This window comes from Echiichthys vipera (assembly GCF_963691815.1).
Source record: "Echiichthys vipera genome assembly, chromosome: 20".
NCBI lineage: Eukaryota > Metazoa > Chordata > Actinopteri > Perciformes > Trachinidae > Echiichthys > Echiichthys vipera.
The window spans coordinates 18,912,828-18,929,459 of NC_139845.1; the positions used below are offsets into that span (position 1 = coordinate 18,912,828).

The 16,632-nt window shown below is 40.3% G+C and overlaps 1 protein-coding gene across 7 annotated transcripts in view; it reads right to left on the reverse strand.

Annotated features, from left to right (window-relative positions):
• The window catches only part of nav3 (neuron navigator 3), a gene marked incomplete at its 5' end in the record, with an annotated part of 204,596 nt that overhangs the window by 105,091 nt on the left and 82,873 nt on the right, over window positions 1–16,632 (reverse strand). For all 7 annotated transcript variants that reach the window (XM_083935402.1, XM_083935401.1, XM_083935398.1 and 4 more), the window contains 2 exons: window positions 2,498–2,566; window positions 12,306–12,483. In XM_083935402.1, the coding sequence (XP_083791528.1) occupies window positions 2,498–2,566; window positions 12,306–12,483 (247 nt within the window). The remainder of the gene's footprint in view (window positions 1–2,497; window positions 2,567–12,305; window positions 12,484–16,632) is intronic.

Genomic DNA, 16,632 nt, shown 5'->3' on the forward strand with positions numbered 1-16,632 from the left:
CCACAGTCAGTGCAGAGTCTTCAATTGTTTACTCATTTTAGAACCGCTAAAACTTTCTTGCTTCAGGGAAAGAAGAGGATACAATTCATGGGGATTCAAAATAACTTCTCAGATGGCAAGAAAGTAATTAAATGTGGAAATCACAGTTGTATGAATGAGAATCGGATGGCAAAAATAGGAGCACTGTGTATATCTCCATATGTGTGTGTGAACTGAAGAGCTATTTCTGAAAAGCAGCAGCAGTGAGGTTTGTTGTCAGTGATGTGAGAGGGCATGTTACCACCCATAGAGCTGGAGCTGCTGGCTACAGCATTTTTGCCATTGCTCAGTGGCGGCTGAAGAGGAATTATTTGCCAACACGCTGTTTCCCACTGCCTCTGAGCTAGAACAAATGCTGCAAGCATCGGACAACTGGACTCTGGGGTGTGTACATACAGTTTGTGTGGGTAGATTTGTGGGTGAATGTCTGACCAGCCCTGTCTCCTCAAAATGATGTTCCCCTACATTGAAACTGCATTCTTAATTAAATTTTGTCTTTGACGTATCACATATGTTTCTAATTAAAGTCCCTGAAACTTTGTATTAGGAGAATGTCTGGGTGGATAGATGGGTCAAACAAACACTTTCACCTTGGATTTTCACCCCAAAAAACGCTGTTCATGTCCTGTTTACGTTTACATTTACTCTTTTCAAATGAAGTACATATGCTGTCTAATCACCCCTTTCTCATTCCCAAGAAGTCTAATACTGCCATTCCATCACGGCCTTCGGTGTTTGATACCGACGCACAAGGCACCCTGGAGCATCTGTATGAAACACTGCCTAATAAGACGCTCAGAGATGCTCAGGTCCTGTGTGTCCTGTGCTGTAGTCATGCTACAAACACACTTACTTTAACCCACCCTCAATCTTTTCCTAACAATAAGTTGTTTAAAATAGCGACCGTTTCACACTGCACACTGGTTGCTGGAATATAAGTTTTCCTCAAAAAGGTATTTGAGAATGCAGTTTCTTTGTGTGGGAACGTAATTTTATAGCAGATGGTGTTGGTTTTTTACGTGTACATAGCAGCTCATATGTTCAAGCAAATAGCTGTGTGTAACCATGAGTTTGAGTGCCTAAATGCTTAAGGTAATGAGGTGGTAGGAAAGTCAGTGACACTTAGTGTATTTGATAGGTTTGGGTAGCTAGACAGACAGACAGACAGAGAGACAGAGAGACAGATAGATAGATGGATAGATAGATAGATAGATAGATAGATAGATAGATAGATAGATAGATAGATAGATAGATAGATAGATAGACGTACAGACAGACAGACAGACAGACAGACAGACAGATAGATAGATTGATAGATAGATGATAGATAGATAGATAGATTGATGATAGATAGATAGATAGATAGATAGATAGATAGATAGATAGATAGATAGATAGATAGATAGATAGATAGATAGATAGATAGATAGATAGATAGATAGATAGATAGATAGATAGATAGATAGATAGATAGATAGATAGATAGATAGATGGATTGGAACTTTATTATCAGCACGCATATGATCCCTTAAAGAATAGCTGAAGCCGATGGTTCCCTGACTGCTGGCTACAGCCTAGAGCCTGGCAACACAAAAAATGTGTCAAACGTCTGGTAGCTTATTTAGCAGCAGCTTCTTTGCCAAAATGTGTAAAAGGCCAATTCCCAAAGGACACATCACAGAAAACAACACTCCTCAAAAAGGAAAAGCACTGGACTGAGCACAGAGATTAACTGAATTTAAATACCAGTTAACTACTTTTGTGAAAACCTTCAATTTCCTTTTTGGGGCAAAAGACTCTCTGATGTTTTATTGCACTGAACTCGCAAATTTTTACTGGTCAGGGAAACCATGTTACATCTGAAGGTGAATGGTTTTTCTACATGGATTCAGTCAAAGTTCATTCAAGTTCATTCAACATGCAAAGCGATTCCTAGTTGTGTTTGCAGAAATATTGTCATTTATTCTAATTATTGACCGAACATTTGCTAATATGCGGACTATTAAGATGGAGGAAACGTATGTGCAAGCATGTTCACAATTATGTTATGCGAGCCTATCTGACTGCAGCCTTGAGATAAAGGAGAATGGTAATGTTTAATTAGGCTGAAAAGGTCATAGGATATATTAGAATGAATATTTAGCACATTAAGAGAGACCGCCTTTTCACTATGAGGCACTGTTGAAAGCTGCCATGAGACACATCTGATCCAAGCTCAAGTATCCTCGAGCAAAACACTGAATGTATACCAGCTGCTTTCTAGCTGACCCTGACCTTTGACCTCCCATAGCTGGTAACCCAGTATCACAAAAACATGAGGACATTAAAGAAATGGACAAACTTTTTAAGGCAATGGTCATGAAAAAACACTGAAAACCATGAATGCTCAGTGTACAGAACTTTAAATAAAGATTTAAAAATCGAAGAACCAAAACTATGAAGTATTTGACATATTTACCTTGTGTTTTTCTTCTGCGGTGACCCTATTCCACTGTGGCCTGGAGGACTTGCATATCGTGCTGTGAGACTGAAAAGAGAGCAGAGAAGATGACAGACGGACTGTTAACACAGTTAGAGGAGGAATGAGACCAGCGTCTTGCGGGACTTTTCTTAATCCATGCTTTAATGTAATAACGTGTGTGAGAGGACGCATTCAGCGGAGATAACCAGGGAGAGAAAAGAGACACATATAGTACATGCTGTACTGTACAACACTAGTGCAATTTTTTTTTTTTTAACGAGATGGCTCACATATGTTTATTACCACAAACATATGACTAATGATGATAACATCTCTCAATACATTCATACTGTAGGCCTGCTGACAAAAAACAGCTCTAAAACTTTCACAATCATTTTCGTGGTGGCTTCTTATGAGAAAACCCCAAGACACACAACTCACGAGGCAAAGGCGAAGGAAATACCCACAGCACCAGTCATAGTTTATAACCCAACACTCAGTGTTAGTCATCCATGGAGACGAGAATTAACGCTGGCTGCTTCTCTATTTGTGTGTTGACAGGAAGTAGTTAAGCTACTTGTAGAGTGCTTTATGAACAAAGCGATGCCTTTAATCATGACGCGTACACCCTGTAAACAATGAAAAGTCGAAGGCCAGGTGGCAGGGCTGTTGTTTATTCCTGTGTGTGAATGTTGAGTTTTGCCCTGTGTGAACTGTGTGACTGCGAACCATGTGAGTGTCTCTCACTGTAAAACTGAGTGAACAGAGCCTCCATTCAAAGCCCCTCTATCAGCGAGACATATGTTTTCATACATATAACAAGCCCCTAAATAATCATTTTCACTCACTTTTTAACCTCCAATGAGGAAAGAAAAATCTTTTGCTAACTATGCCTCGGCTAGCTTAATGCTGCATTAAACAAGTTGCCTTTTCTTCTATCGTTTCACTCACAAAGAAAACTACTAAAACTACATTTTTATGAGCTAAGTATTCACACACAAACAGACCAAACATAAAAAAACTAAATATATTGCAGGCAGTGTTGTGGCTGGCTTAGCTAATGGGTGCGATCATTATTAGCCTAACAGACTTACAGAAATAAGAACCACTGCACATTAAAGAACAATGAAAACGACCACAGGGAAATTGTTGCTAACAAAGTAGAAGCGGAAGTTGTAAACTCACAGTTTGGTCACACTAACTTGACATAAGATAAGTTTTAAATTTTAGAACAAAACACAATGCTGACTGCACCTCCCAGCTAGCATAATAGAGCATTAAATAACTCAGACAAAAGTAAGTTGGACAAGTTAGCAACTAGCAAAGCCCCCCTTCTACTGAATACTGGAAACAATACTTTCTCGCATTTTACACATTACAAACAAATCAGTTTACAAAAAAACACCACAATTTCAAACTTTTATTCATACCTGCCACAGGCTGACCACAGACAGAAACTTGAGGTTTCCAAACAGTTCCTCTTGAGGAGTTGAACGACTGTGTTAAAACTGTCCTCTGCACTGACCAAAGCACTTGAGCTTCAACTGGAGGGCAGAGGAAGCAACAGACACCAGCAGTCTGTTTAGAAGTCCTTCTTTAATGACAATGAGGAACAACTTGTTCTCTGTTTTGTGATTGTGGGCTGATGGTTTGGCGTTGGGGAGTGAAACTGGACAATAAACTACCTATACTGGGCGGCTGAGTGACGTACTGCAGTCATCACATCATATTTTCTGCTCTGTCGACCTTTAGTGTGCAGCTCTCAACTTTGCATTGAACTGAATATGAACAAATGCTAGCAGAATTTTACATTTAGCATTTCACACATTTCAGTCAGAGTCAAAATAACTAGAGAAGCAATGGTATCAGTCATCATATTGCTTTGAGTGGAAAATTATCACAGGGACCAGAAATTAGAAATATGTTATTATTAATTTTAGGGCAAGGTGATATGGAGAAAATTAATCATATCACAATATTTTTGACCAGATACCTCGATATCAATACTGCAACTATATTGTAGGGTTGGCTGTAAGTGCTATCACAATGATATTTTTGATAATCATCAGTAATGTGGATGTAATGACTAAGTGGGTAAAGGTAATTAATAGAACAGTTGGCTAAGTTCAGTAAATGACATCACTTCAATGTAATGCAGCATTAAAAATTAGGAAAAGACATCTAGTCTCATATCACAATATCAATATGATATTGATATATTGCCCATCCATATATTAATTATCATATTGAAGCAATTACACAACCGGATATACCATCAGCAATCGGTATGATAAGCAATATGGTACAAGTACAAATATGGCAACGACTAAAGAAGTTACAGGCCTTGCTGAGGTGATTTTCAGTCGATGTCTTGAATAAATGTCATCATTCTGTAAAATCAAATCAGCCGTCTCAGAGCAACAGTGTGACATTTAATGCTTTGTTCAGAGATGTCGAGAAATATCTTATAAGGTGGTGAGCAAAATTTAATTAGCTGTTTAACTCTCTAAGAGTGTGTCCCATTCTCTGTAACACACACATTCACAGCAGGCTCATGTGCATTTCACAAATACTGCAGAATGATGCTCTCTCTCTCTCACGCACACACACACACACACACACACACGCACACACACACACACACACACACACACACACACACACACACACACACACACACACACACACACACACACACACACACACACACACACACACACACACACACACACACACAGTCTTCCTCTATTTACACCTTTCCCTGTGGACAATTCACCTAACTTTTAAACCACTTGTGCTAAAGTGCAGAGTCACTGTACATTTGTAATTGTGACCTTGCAGGTTTTCATGATGCGGGGTTATGCTAACAAGCTCCTGAGCAGGCAGAAGAACAGAGGAGAAACAAGTTCGGGGTAGTTTCCCATTATAGAACCTTGGTATCAACTGAACTATATGATACATGACGCATCGGTTAAATATGTCTGGCAGCTAAATATGATCTTCATTTTCCAACCACCCCACGGCCTCCAACACATTTCATCTCCCAGTAGTGTGTTTTGTGCGCTATCAAATAGGCTAAATGGCACTAAGCACACACACAGGACAAGCTTAGACAGAGATGAATGGAGCCTGTTGCACTCTAAAACGCTTTTCAGCTTTTCAATGTACAAAACATATAAAAGGTCAAGCTTAAATGTGTGCATCACATTCCTCCCTAAGTAAAGTGTTGCTTTCTTTCTGTCTTTTTCTTTTTTGTTCATATTCCGAGTAGGAGTGCAGTGCGGGGCAGCACGGACAAACAAGGGTTATCTTTAAGGCAACAAAGGCAACTGAGTGCAGTTCACGTAAGAGCAGCCGCCTGTTGTATGACAGTAAAATAAAGGTCTGCAGTGCTGTGGTGTATTTTTCCACCACCAGACCCATCCTGACCCCCTCCCCCCACCTCTAGCTTTATAAAATGCAGTGAAACATGAAGGCAATGGTATAGAGTCCCCCGCCTGGAGTTCTTATCCAAACCACAGCATTTAAGATCTTTCCAGTGTGGAAAAAGAGACACTAGAACACATGAGTGAAGGATCTAGGACTGGGGAAAGTGGGTGGGGTGGTGGGAAAGAGGAGAAGGGGTCGGGGGGTGTAGTCTGTCACTTTTTATCCAATACAACATACATCAGCAGGGCCTCCGTTTAATAGTCCACGACACTGCGGCGCAAATGCAAGCGATATTGGATGCCTTCGCCGTCCTGTTAAATGTGAGTAATATCAGTTTCAGCTTGATTGTAGCCGCAGCCCTGAGGCTAGAAACAAACGGATGGGTTTGAGATCCAACACGGCATGCGCTCAGGCACTCAGGCCAACGGGATGACAGCAGGTTATGAGATGCCATCTGACCTTCGTGTCCAAAGCCAGGTCTGTCTGACGTGGCCTGTTGAGTGGCCAATCAACACTCTTAGAGCAGCTACTTCTGGCATTGTTGCTTGGATGCAGACTCACATGAAGCCAATTATACGAGCAAGTGACACAGTCAACTCAATGTCTACTGTAAATTGATGCTTGTAATGTGGCAGCATGTTGCATTTAGCAGCTACCTGTAGATGCTTAATATGGAAATTGCATGCATTAACGGTACAGTACAAGTTTATGTTCTTGCATTCAAATTGCAACCTAAACCACAAATTGCAACCTAAACAACACACTTATTATTTGTCATGAGTAGTTGTGTCAAGAATGAAAACAGAGCTTGAGAGATGTTCAAACACGGCTTCAGGGATGTCAGAACTTTCTGAAGCTCAACCATCCAACAAGTACTTGCTTAAAAGAAACATTGACTGTAAGTAAGCGATCGGATGCAAACAGCGGCATGTCTAGTGTCAATGTGAGATGATTTGTACGCCCAGCCATCCGCCTGACCTTCTCCGTAGGGGTTTTTATATTGCTTTACCAGCAAAATGCCCCTACCTACTTTCTTCTCAAACATAACAGTAATTATTTGCACAGCTATACCAGGCCCCATGTTTGGAAAAATATTTTAGTGTTTTTTTTTTCGGATTAGACCATTCAGTTCCTCTTTCTAACAAGGCCGCATCTAAAGTGCATTATGACGGCATTCATAATGAATTCTCATGCATTTATACTGCTCATAATGCTTTCAGATGGTCTATATATTAACAGTCATAAATCATCATAGATGTGCTTATGATGACTTATAAGTTCAAGTGTCTTATGGGTGCTCTTGACTAGTTATAAATAAGAGGTTGACTGATGGGGCTTAAAATACATTATTACTACATATACTAACGTAGACACACCTCAGCAATCAACTCAAGGTCTCTTTGTGCCACATATATTATTTCAAATGCATGGAAATGCATTAGACTTTACTTGCCACCGACAATCGAATATATTATTATATATAGATGCATCAAAAACACACACACACACACAAGGATAATTTATGATACTGCATGGACTATTACAGCATACTATGAGTCCATACTACAGCTGATTGTATCAATAAGACACTAGTAATCATTATAATTCACATCTATTATATTTCATGACTGTTGGTATAGAGCATCAGAAGGTACTATGTGTGTCATGATGCATTTTGAATGCTTAATATTTAAGTATGAATACCATTACAATACACCACAGATGTGGTCTTCATAGCAAGTGTTAAAGAACATTCTTCCGATACAGTAGAAAGCAAAGTATTCCCACACTGCAATGAATCAAGCAGATTGTTACCTAACTAAACTAGAAAAAAGGTTACAATAGCTTTTGTCAGGCTTTTATTGTGTCATACTCACTCATAAAACACACAACAGACAAGATTATTGAATTACTTTGACTTAAACTTCTCACGAACAAGACATTATTCATATCCATAACTATGTATCAACAACCTGTAATAAATCCATAATGTCTGGCAGTCCAGAATAACAAACACAAACATAAGTGAAACCAAATCAGTTACAAGTTCATGATGCCACTATCACTAATCCATCCTCCTCATATCACAATGTGTTTTCCAGAAACATCCAAACTCTATTGCCTTGGTGCTACCAGCCCCACACACACACAAACCGCACAAGCTAAAACTGTACCTAGGAGTCGAGTCGGGCTTTGCCAGGTTGATGGCTCTCCCATAGGGCAAACGGCTCTTCCTGTCGCGAGACACGGCTGTAGGCAGGCGTGAGGAGCGCCAGACCAGGGGTTCTGCTTGTTCTCCCCGGGACATGGTGAGTTAAAGAGGGAGGGTTTGCTGTGCCCTGCCAGGCCCGGGCCCCCCTGCCTTCTAAAGCTCTGAAAACCTCCCGTGGCTCCGGGCTGTCGCTAACTGTCCAATGGGGAGTTCCCCTCGGACATACACACACACACACAATCACACACACATTCACACAAACACAGATACATACACACATCCCATCCCCTGCCCTAGAGACACCAGTCAGGCCAGCAGGTGCTGTCTATAGAAAGCTCCCCATATCACAACTGTAAATTTGCAGTAGGCTAAATGTGTGTAGGAGTGCATGTGTCTTTGTCTGTGTAAATCTGTGAGACCGATAATTTGATCATTCAAAAGGCTTTACATTTTTTAATTCAAAGCATCCCTTCTTTTGTGTTATCTTATATCTTCAGGGTCGGCTAGGGCTTACAGGAATTAGAATTAGAAAAGGATCTTTTTATGAACACATTTAATTACATTTCAGTGTTTCCAAAGGTGGTTGAAAAGAAAGAGTAGTCTGTGCAGCATCCAGGCACGAAGCCTCGAACAAAAGGAACATTACAGATCTTTAAAATAATTTGGAATAGAAAGTACGTTAGAAAAGGCCAGAGAAAGCAAAGTTAAACATCAAACGAAGTTTGAAGCTACTTTGGATTCTTCAGATAAACTCAATTCTACACAGTCTAGGTGAGACAAGCACCATACATTATCCTGCAGCTAGGATTAAACTTCACTCCTGACAAGAATGAAGCAACATACAGAATTTTTCTACAGTATATCTCAAGCCTTTTGTTATCGTCTCATTTAAAAAAAGAAATCAGCAAACTGCATTTTGCCTCAGATTATGATATAAACACAAGTAAAAGACAAAAAGGAACTGGTTTTCTCTCCTGTAATTCTGAACTGTACTGTGCCTGAGCTCTGTAGAAACAACAAAACAGGTTTCAAAAAAGCATAATCAAGGGTTGTTTACCTGTTAACCCCCAGCCTTTTATTTACTCTTAAATAACTTTGCGGTTGGAAACGCTCAGACAGCATAATATATATGGTCTATCAGCTTGTTCCATTATTTTACAAGTTAAATATTCAAACCCAACATTAGATTTTATGGCTGCATCATTCCATCAAACTGGAATATTTACGTCTTGTGCATCCTTTTATACACATTTTCCCCAAAAGTCAGCCTGAAACTCTATGATCTGCATTTAGAATGAAGTTCTGGGGCTTTAAATGATGTTTGACTGCAGCTTTGTAATGTTTGTAATGACTGACCTCACAGTGACTCAGAGGCTTTTAAGAGGGGAAGGCTTTACAGAATCAGTTTAGGGTGAATTTTTCCTTCACAAATATATACTAAAAGTACTGTAATAACATTGCATTCCACAATACGAGCGTTCCATAAAAACCTGATTGTACAAGTGTACTAGCAACAGCACAGGATGCAACACTCATGTCTGACTCACAATTCACTACTCAGTCATCTGGCTTATTCTGCCCAGTGTCCCACCATACACACTAAGGGATGTCAGGCCAAGTTAACCTCCTTCACACATCTATGTGTGATTATATACATGACAATATGCTTTCCCTGATTGTCTTCCCTTCAAATTTATTCTCTGCACATTTTCAGACTCTCCTGAGCCACAGAAAGAGATCGACTAGCCCAGACATTCCCCCAAAACTCACAATTTAATGGCTTAGTTTATCACTGAAAGACATGGAGTGATCCTCTGACCTCCACTGTGGCCTTCAGCATTCAGAGGTGATTAACTCCAGCACAGGGGAATAAGACATTACTCGGAGCCGCGGACAGCGAGGGCAGAGGGCCTATTTGGAAATTATCGGAACCACTTCTCAAAGATTGACCTTCCTCCTTGAATTTATGTTCTACTTCTTATTGGAGCCTTCGAACATCTCATCAATAATCCCTTAAAAAGCAACCCACCAATTGTTATCAGACATATTTTATGATGGGGAACCACTGTAATGGATTTATCAGTGTGTGTGTATGTGTTTGTGTGTGTGTGTGTTGGTTTGGCAAACGTGCTTTGCCGAACTGATGCAGCGGTGTTCTTCATCCTCAAACTCTATTGTTCAGTGTATGTGTGTGTGACAGCGCTCTCCACCTGTTGTGTGTGGGGGGGGTGGGGGGTTGGCAGGGGTGTGGGAATGGGAGGCAGCTGTGTCCCTAATAACCTCACACACACACAAGCACACACACACACACACACACACACATCTTATAAAGTGACCCAATTGCTACCACCTCCTAACTCGTCCAAACAGAGTGAAGCTAAAGCGCTTGACAATATCATCTTACTCGTGCACCCCCTCATCAAGTGCTAAGACTAACTGCTCTTATTGCATTTATTCTAAATACACCGATACATGCATATAAGCATGCATGCACGCACGCACACACACACACACACACACACACACACACACACACACACACACACACACACACACACACACAAAACTGCTAAACAGAGCGGCCGTGCAGTAACTTGATCTGGTCAAGGGGAATGCTGCTCATATCTGGGATGTCAGACCTTCCTTTAGATGCTGTGGCTATTTACATCACAAAGTCAGGCCTCCTTTGCTGTTACTGCCTTTTACTGCTAAGCTGCCTGTTTGCCAACACTTCTACTGTACAATGCATGTCTTCATAATATAACGTACCTCATAAACTTCCTCACATTGTAAACCTACGACTACTAAACTAAGGGCATCTCACCATTCCTTATCTCACTACAGATGTAGTGTTGCAGTCCTGTAAGATTGTCAGACTCAGGATAGACCAGTAAACCAGGGGAAAGAGAAGATCACTAACAGCATCACCATCCAGTCTGCAGGTCGGTTCAGCGCCATTTATCAGGCTAAAGAAAGTCCTAGACAGCGCTAATCCAATATGACTCAATATTCTCTTACTGTACTGACTATTTCCTATTTTCCTATTTTCCTATAGCCTATTTGTTTTATGCCTCTGACTGGTTGTAGGTCTATCCAATTGCGTACAGACGCATTTTGCCTCAGACCGCTGATAATACCACTTGGAAATCTAAAAATGAACTGACAGGGCCCAGACTAATGCGCTATTGTGATGAGTCCGGTGATGCCAGGCTAACATGGTTGGGTCTAGGCATCAAAACTACATGGTGAGGTTTATGAAAAGATTGGGGTCTGGGTTAAGTAAATTTAGTATGTGCCTGTGTGTGCGTGCATGTGTGTGTGTGTGTGTGTGTGTGTGTGTGTGTGTGTGTGTGTGTGTGTGTAACTCTGACATAAAATTTCACGTTCACATTGGACAGGACATGACTGGGACACAAACCCTGGTCTCTTGGATGAAAGTACAGAGTTTGATACATACAGATACTTAAGGGTGCCAAAAAAATTCAATATCAAGGTTACTTTAGTTTGCAGAAAAATACAATAGGGAACAAAAAATCTGGCGGCGAGGCTGAGACAAGAGAGGTTGTCTTATCTATTCCACTCGTTATTCTTCTTTGTCAAAACCTATTAATATAATATAAATATTATCCACAATCTCGACTCACAACTCGACCACTGGTGGATCACCATCAGACATAGCCAGGCTTGCAGTCCTTACTTTTAACAGATAAATATGATAGTCGTATCAATCTTCTAATGTATCTCTCAGCCAGAGATAGAATAACATATTCCCCTATAATCAGATGCTAGTACTGCATTCAAAATGTAAATCTAATGTAAATTCTCTTCCTCTGCTGTCAGCCAGTTTGACTCTTGACTCTTGGAGATGCAGCAGAAGCTATAATGAGAAACATTTTCCATGAAGGCTGTTATTCATTTTGCACTTGAGAGGTGGTCATATCCAACAAATTCCTGTTTACAAAAGTTCTAACTGGACCTAATTAAGCATCCAAAAGCGGTAAATCAGTCAACCTCTATTCCAGCATAGATCCTAAAAAATAATTGGTCCACTAATTCAAACCAGTGACGTTAGCTTGCTTCTGCGACTCTAGTCTACATCTGCCCAGCATGAGACCCAAACCAGCCCAAAATTACTGAAATACGGGTATCTGGAGCATAACGTACCTGGACTGCATCTCTTGCGTTTTGAGGCTGCTGGCGGACGGTGTGGTGCTGCTGCTGGTCTGCTGGCTGAGCTCCACCAGGGACTGGTAGTACTGCTGCTGTTGCTGCTGCTGCTGCTTGTAGCGCGACAGGATGAAGAAGAGGCCCAGGATGCTCTTTAGGTTGCCATTCCTGATCTCTGTAGGGACAAAACGGGAACAAGAGCTATTAAGTGCTATGGTACTTAACTTAAAGTGGTAGTGAATTGATCTTGAATCCATGCATTACTACTATGTAGGGCTATACAGCTCCATATTCTGCATCTGCCCTCCGGTAGAACAAAATATTTTCGTGGGATAAGCCTTTTTTGCAAGTGAAAATAGTGCAGGACTTTTATTTTCATTTGTCTAGAACTAAAGCAGCGTGCTGTGACGATAAAAATGAATATTTTCCAGATCATTTATTGTATCTTTCAAACACTGTAAAGTGAACATATGCTGACTTTTTTCCAAAAAAGCCACTTGGGGATAGAGCTCAAGTGCAGCTGTTGTGCAGCAAGAAGTTTTATAAGAGTAATTATACACTGGCTTTAACGACAGGAGATAGTGATGTACTGTATATAATATGCAGATTCATAGCATTTAATTTTATTCAGCATGAGGTTACACTTACTCTGTATAGGAATCGTTTAGGCCACAACTCACAGGAAGAACCAGTTGTCATAGATCCAGACTAAAGCATCTGCTAGCACACAGCTGGTTCAGAAGTGAAGCTCAGCATGGGAACTTCTGGGCTGGTGTTTAACTGCCTGGTGTGAGGACAGGTCTGAGGCCAAACAGCCCAAAATATACAAGAGGAACTTTCAGTTCTGTACAGTTCATATAATGAGGAACTGTATCTACAGGTGCTGGTGGTAGCTACAGTAGTGGGACAGTGACGTGTGTGTTAAATTATGAAAACTAAAAATCAGCTAGAAAACAACAGCACAGATAAAGGCAAAAGAAAATGAAAATCATCCAAAATTCATTAATATTGAAAACAAACTAATGTATGTGAAAAAAAAGAGATTTTATTCCTGTTTTTAAACTCTGAGAAAGCGTAGCCCTGCAGACAAACTACCTTTTAAATATTCAGAGCTGGAAACAGCAATCCCAATCAATAATCATCTTTTTCTGGGGTGTTCATCTTATCCTCAACAGTTCATCTCAGACAAGACTCAAGCAAATGCATCTCTCACAGACTCCTTCACACACAGCTGATGTGGGATTCAGCAAGTCACAGAGGCGGAAGAATTGATCACTGTGGCTAACGCACCCATTTGTGAAATGGACTTTTCATATCAAACCCTCAGTGAGAGCTGGCACACAGAGGCGCAGGAAGGCTAGTAGTGGCTGACGCAGGGTTTTTTACTCCATTTTTCAATTTGGTGAGGCTCAAACGTTCTCCCCAGCCATCCATGGCTGCAGTATGCTCTTTGAAAACTGTGCAAGTTGGAGAAGATTAATCTCCTGGGGGTGTTTTCCATTTTCTAACACCCAGAGGTGGTAATTTATACTGGGCCTTAGTGTCTCAACAGCAGTGTTTTGTGTGCTTCAGGGACAGACAATGTTGCTGATTCAGGCCCTGAAAGAGCCACTGTGGACTAAAACTGGTGGCAACTGGTTAAAATAACAGAAATGATAACGATGAGGACACGAGGAAGAATAATACTTCATCTATTTCATAAGGGAAGTTGCCCTCAAGGTCAAGGTCAGAACAGAACAGAACAGCACATTTGAGTATTACTGTCTTACTGAAGCCGGGAGCAAATTTTAAACACATGAACATATGCTGTTTTGTTTAATGTAAGAAAGTAAAAGACACTTTCTACAAGTTAAAGTAAAAGAATTTGGTCCTGATACCATCTCATGGGAGACAGTTCAACAACGATACAACTTCTTCTAACATCACTCGATCCATTAGCTTGTCCTCTGCTGCAGTCTTATACATGTGGTTCAGGTTGGGCAACTAAAACACTTCAAAATCAACTGATAGATTATTTCTTAAGTAGCTTAAATTAGCATTTAGGAGAACTTTCCACATTAACCAATTTTCTTGTATTTTGAATTTGTTTTAATATAGGACATATGAGGCAGGACACAGAGCCTTATATTATATTACTGGAGCTTGAATTATGGTAATATACGCAAACAATGGTACACACACTTCTCTGAATTTAGGAGTGTTTGTTGAATCGGATATGACGCAATTGTACGAACGCACTGTACAAAAAAGTAAGAGAAAGTTAAAGCCCAATGTTCAGTATAAACATTTCGTCATTACATTGATATAAAACAATCTACAAAATGTGTCAGCCAAAGTAAAGTAGTAGTATATGAACAGGGTTGTTCTCAGCCAACAGCTGCTTTATCTTGTGATAATTTTGGTGTTGATGCACAATGTTGGAAGGAGATTTATCTGCAGTTGTAAAGTAGGATGCATGTAGGATTAATGCATTAAAAGGGACTTTAAGAAGTTGCAGCATAAAATTATTTGCTGCCCAAACTTCAAGCACTCTTCCAGGCAACACAGACAAAAGAGCACCAAACTGACTTTTTCTTCCATGATGTAGGAGAGACACAAACATTTCAGATATTTATTGCCTCCCCATCATCTGTCTGCAACTCACCTTGCCATCTACTCGAAGCTCCGTAAGTGTGTATTATAAAACTTATCAAATGTATTATAAAACTCTCAAAAGGTGTCGTCTCTTTTCTATGGCACCTTTTTCAAACTTTCTGATAGTTTTGGGGACGTTTGGATAAAAAAGTGATGAGAAAAGGATCGCTGGGTTCCTTGACACAGCCATAGGACATTACTAAAGCTCCCTTTAGACATTGCTGTCAGCTATACACTGACTTTTCATCCCCTCAAAAGCAGGAGGGCTCTTGCCAGTCAGTCTAGAAGACAAGGGTTTCTGCTTGGCCCACGCTCAGTGAAAATGTGCCTTTGCCTCTGGAGGACTTTTAAGTGTTGATGTGGTTTCATTCTATTGTTTTCTTGTTATTCAGTTATGTCATGAGTCACACAGGAATTTGGAAGAGGTGAAGGAAAGGTTGAAGCATGGTTGGGTAATATGAAGAAGAGGAAAAATACGACTATGTGACTAAAGTATATATTCTGTTTTTACCTACTTATTCAACCTTTCTTGGGTTTAATTCCCAGGCAAGTCTTTCTATGGTTATGCCCTCACTTATGCTGCTGCCCTCTGCTTCTCTGTGTAAACTTAGTTCTGATTTCTTTGTTTGACTTTTATTAGTCCCCAATTAAGTTTTAAACAACTATTGTTCCAATGCTATGTTTTGTTTTGTAGCCCAGTTAGAATCCTTCTTTTGGGAAGCGGCTGAAATACTGGTTGCTGATTGGATAAAGTATCTATCTATCACCAACATACGGGCCAAATCTACCAATCAGATCAACAAAAGCATATCACATTGGGCGTTGAGGCAAAGCTCAGAAAGTAAACAACATGTCGGTAAAGGATATTTATCGTTTGTGTAATGCAAATTTACGGATAAAAGACACAATTGCAGGTGCCCGGTCCATATTCCAACAGAAGGATCACAGACAAAAAAGAGTTAGAGAGCGGCTTGCTCGGTAGCTGTGCTCATCTCATCTGAAGAAGCTGCCATGTTGTTGACACTGAACAAACGCTTCAACTCGCCTCAAAACCAACGCTGATTGGTTCAGTCGCTTGGCAAACTTCTCCAAATTTTCTCTAGGCTACAGTTCTTATGGGTAGGAGGGAAATCAGTTTGGACACATGATTTCGTTTTGTGCTGCATTATTCATGTCATTTGTGTAATCTGAGTTTAAATATTTCAACTTGCACAAAATTCAAATCTTGCATCACACCAATTGTGTTGTTTGCATCGCCTGCTGAAGATTTTGGCCTATTCACATCTTTGCATTGACTCTGTATGCAATGGCACTGATCAATTTATGCATTGCAATCATTCCTTGAAAGATTATGTCTTGACGCAGAAAAGTCAATAAGTGGAAATCTATTATGTCGACATTATGATTGCCTCATCCTAACAAAAAGGCCGGGCCTTACCTTCCTTAAGGGCTGAACTAATCGGATGTTAAAACACGTGTGCCGTGTTTACGTTCTGAACTACGCTACATCTTGAGATTTGGTGAAGATGGCTGAGCGTGAGCAACCGCAGATGGATAGTTTGTTTATGCTATCAAGTGAATGACAGCATGCTGAAGTATGTGTTAATTTACTATAAGGATGCTGCTGCAGACACGCTATTATGTCTTTCCATCTGTTACTGATATTGTATTAATAAAAGATAATGGAAGT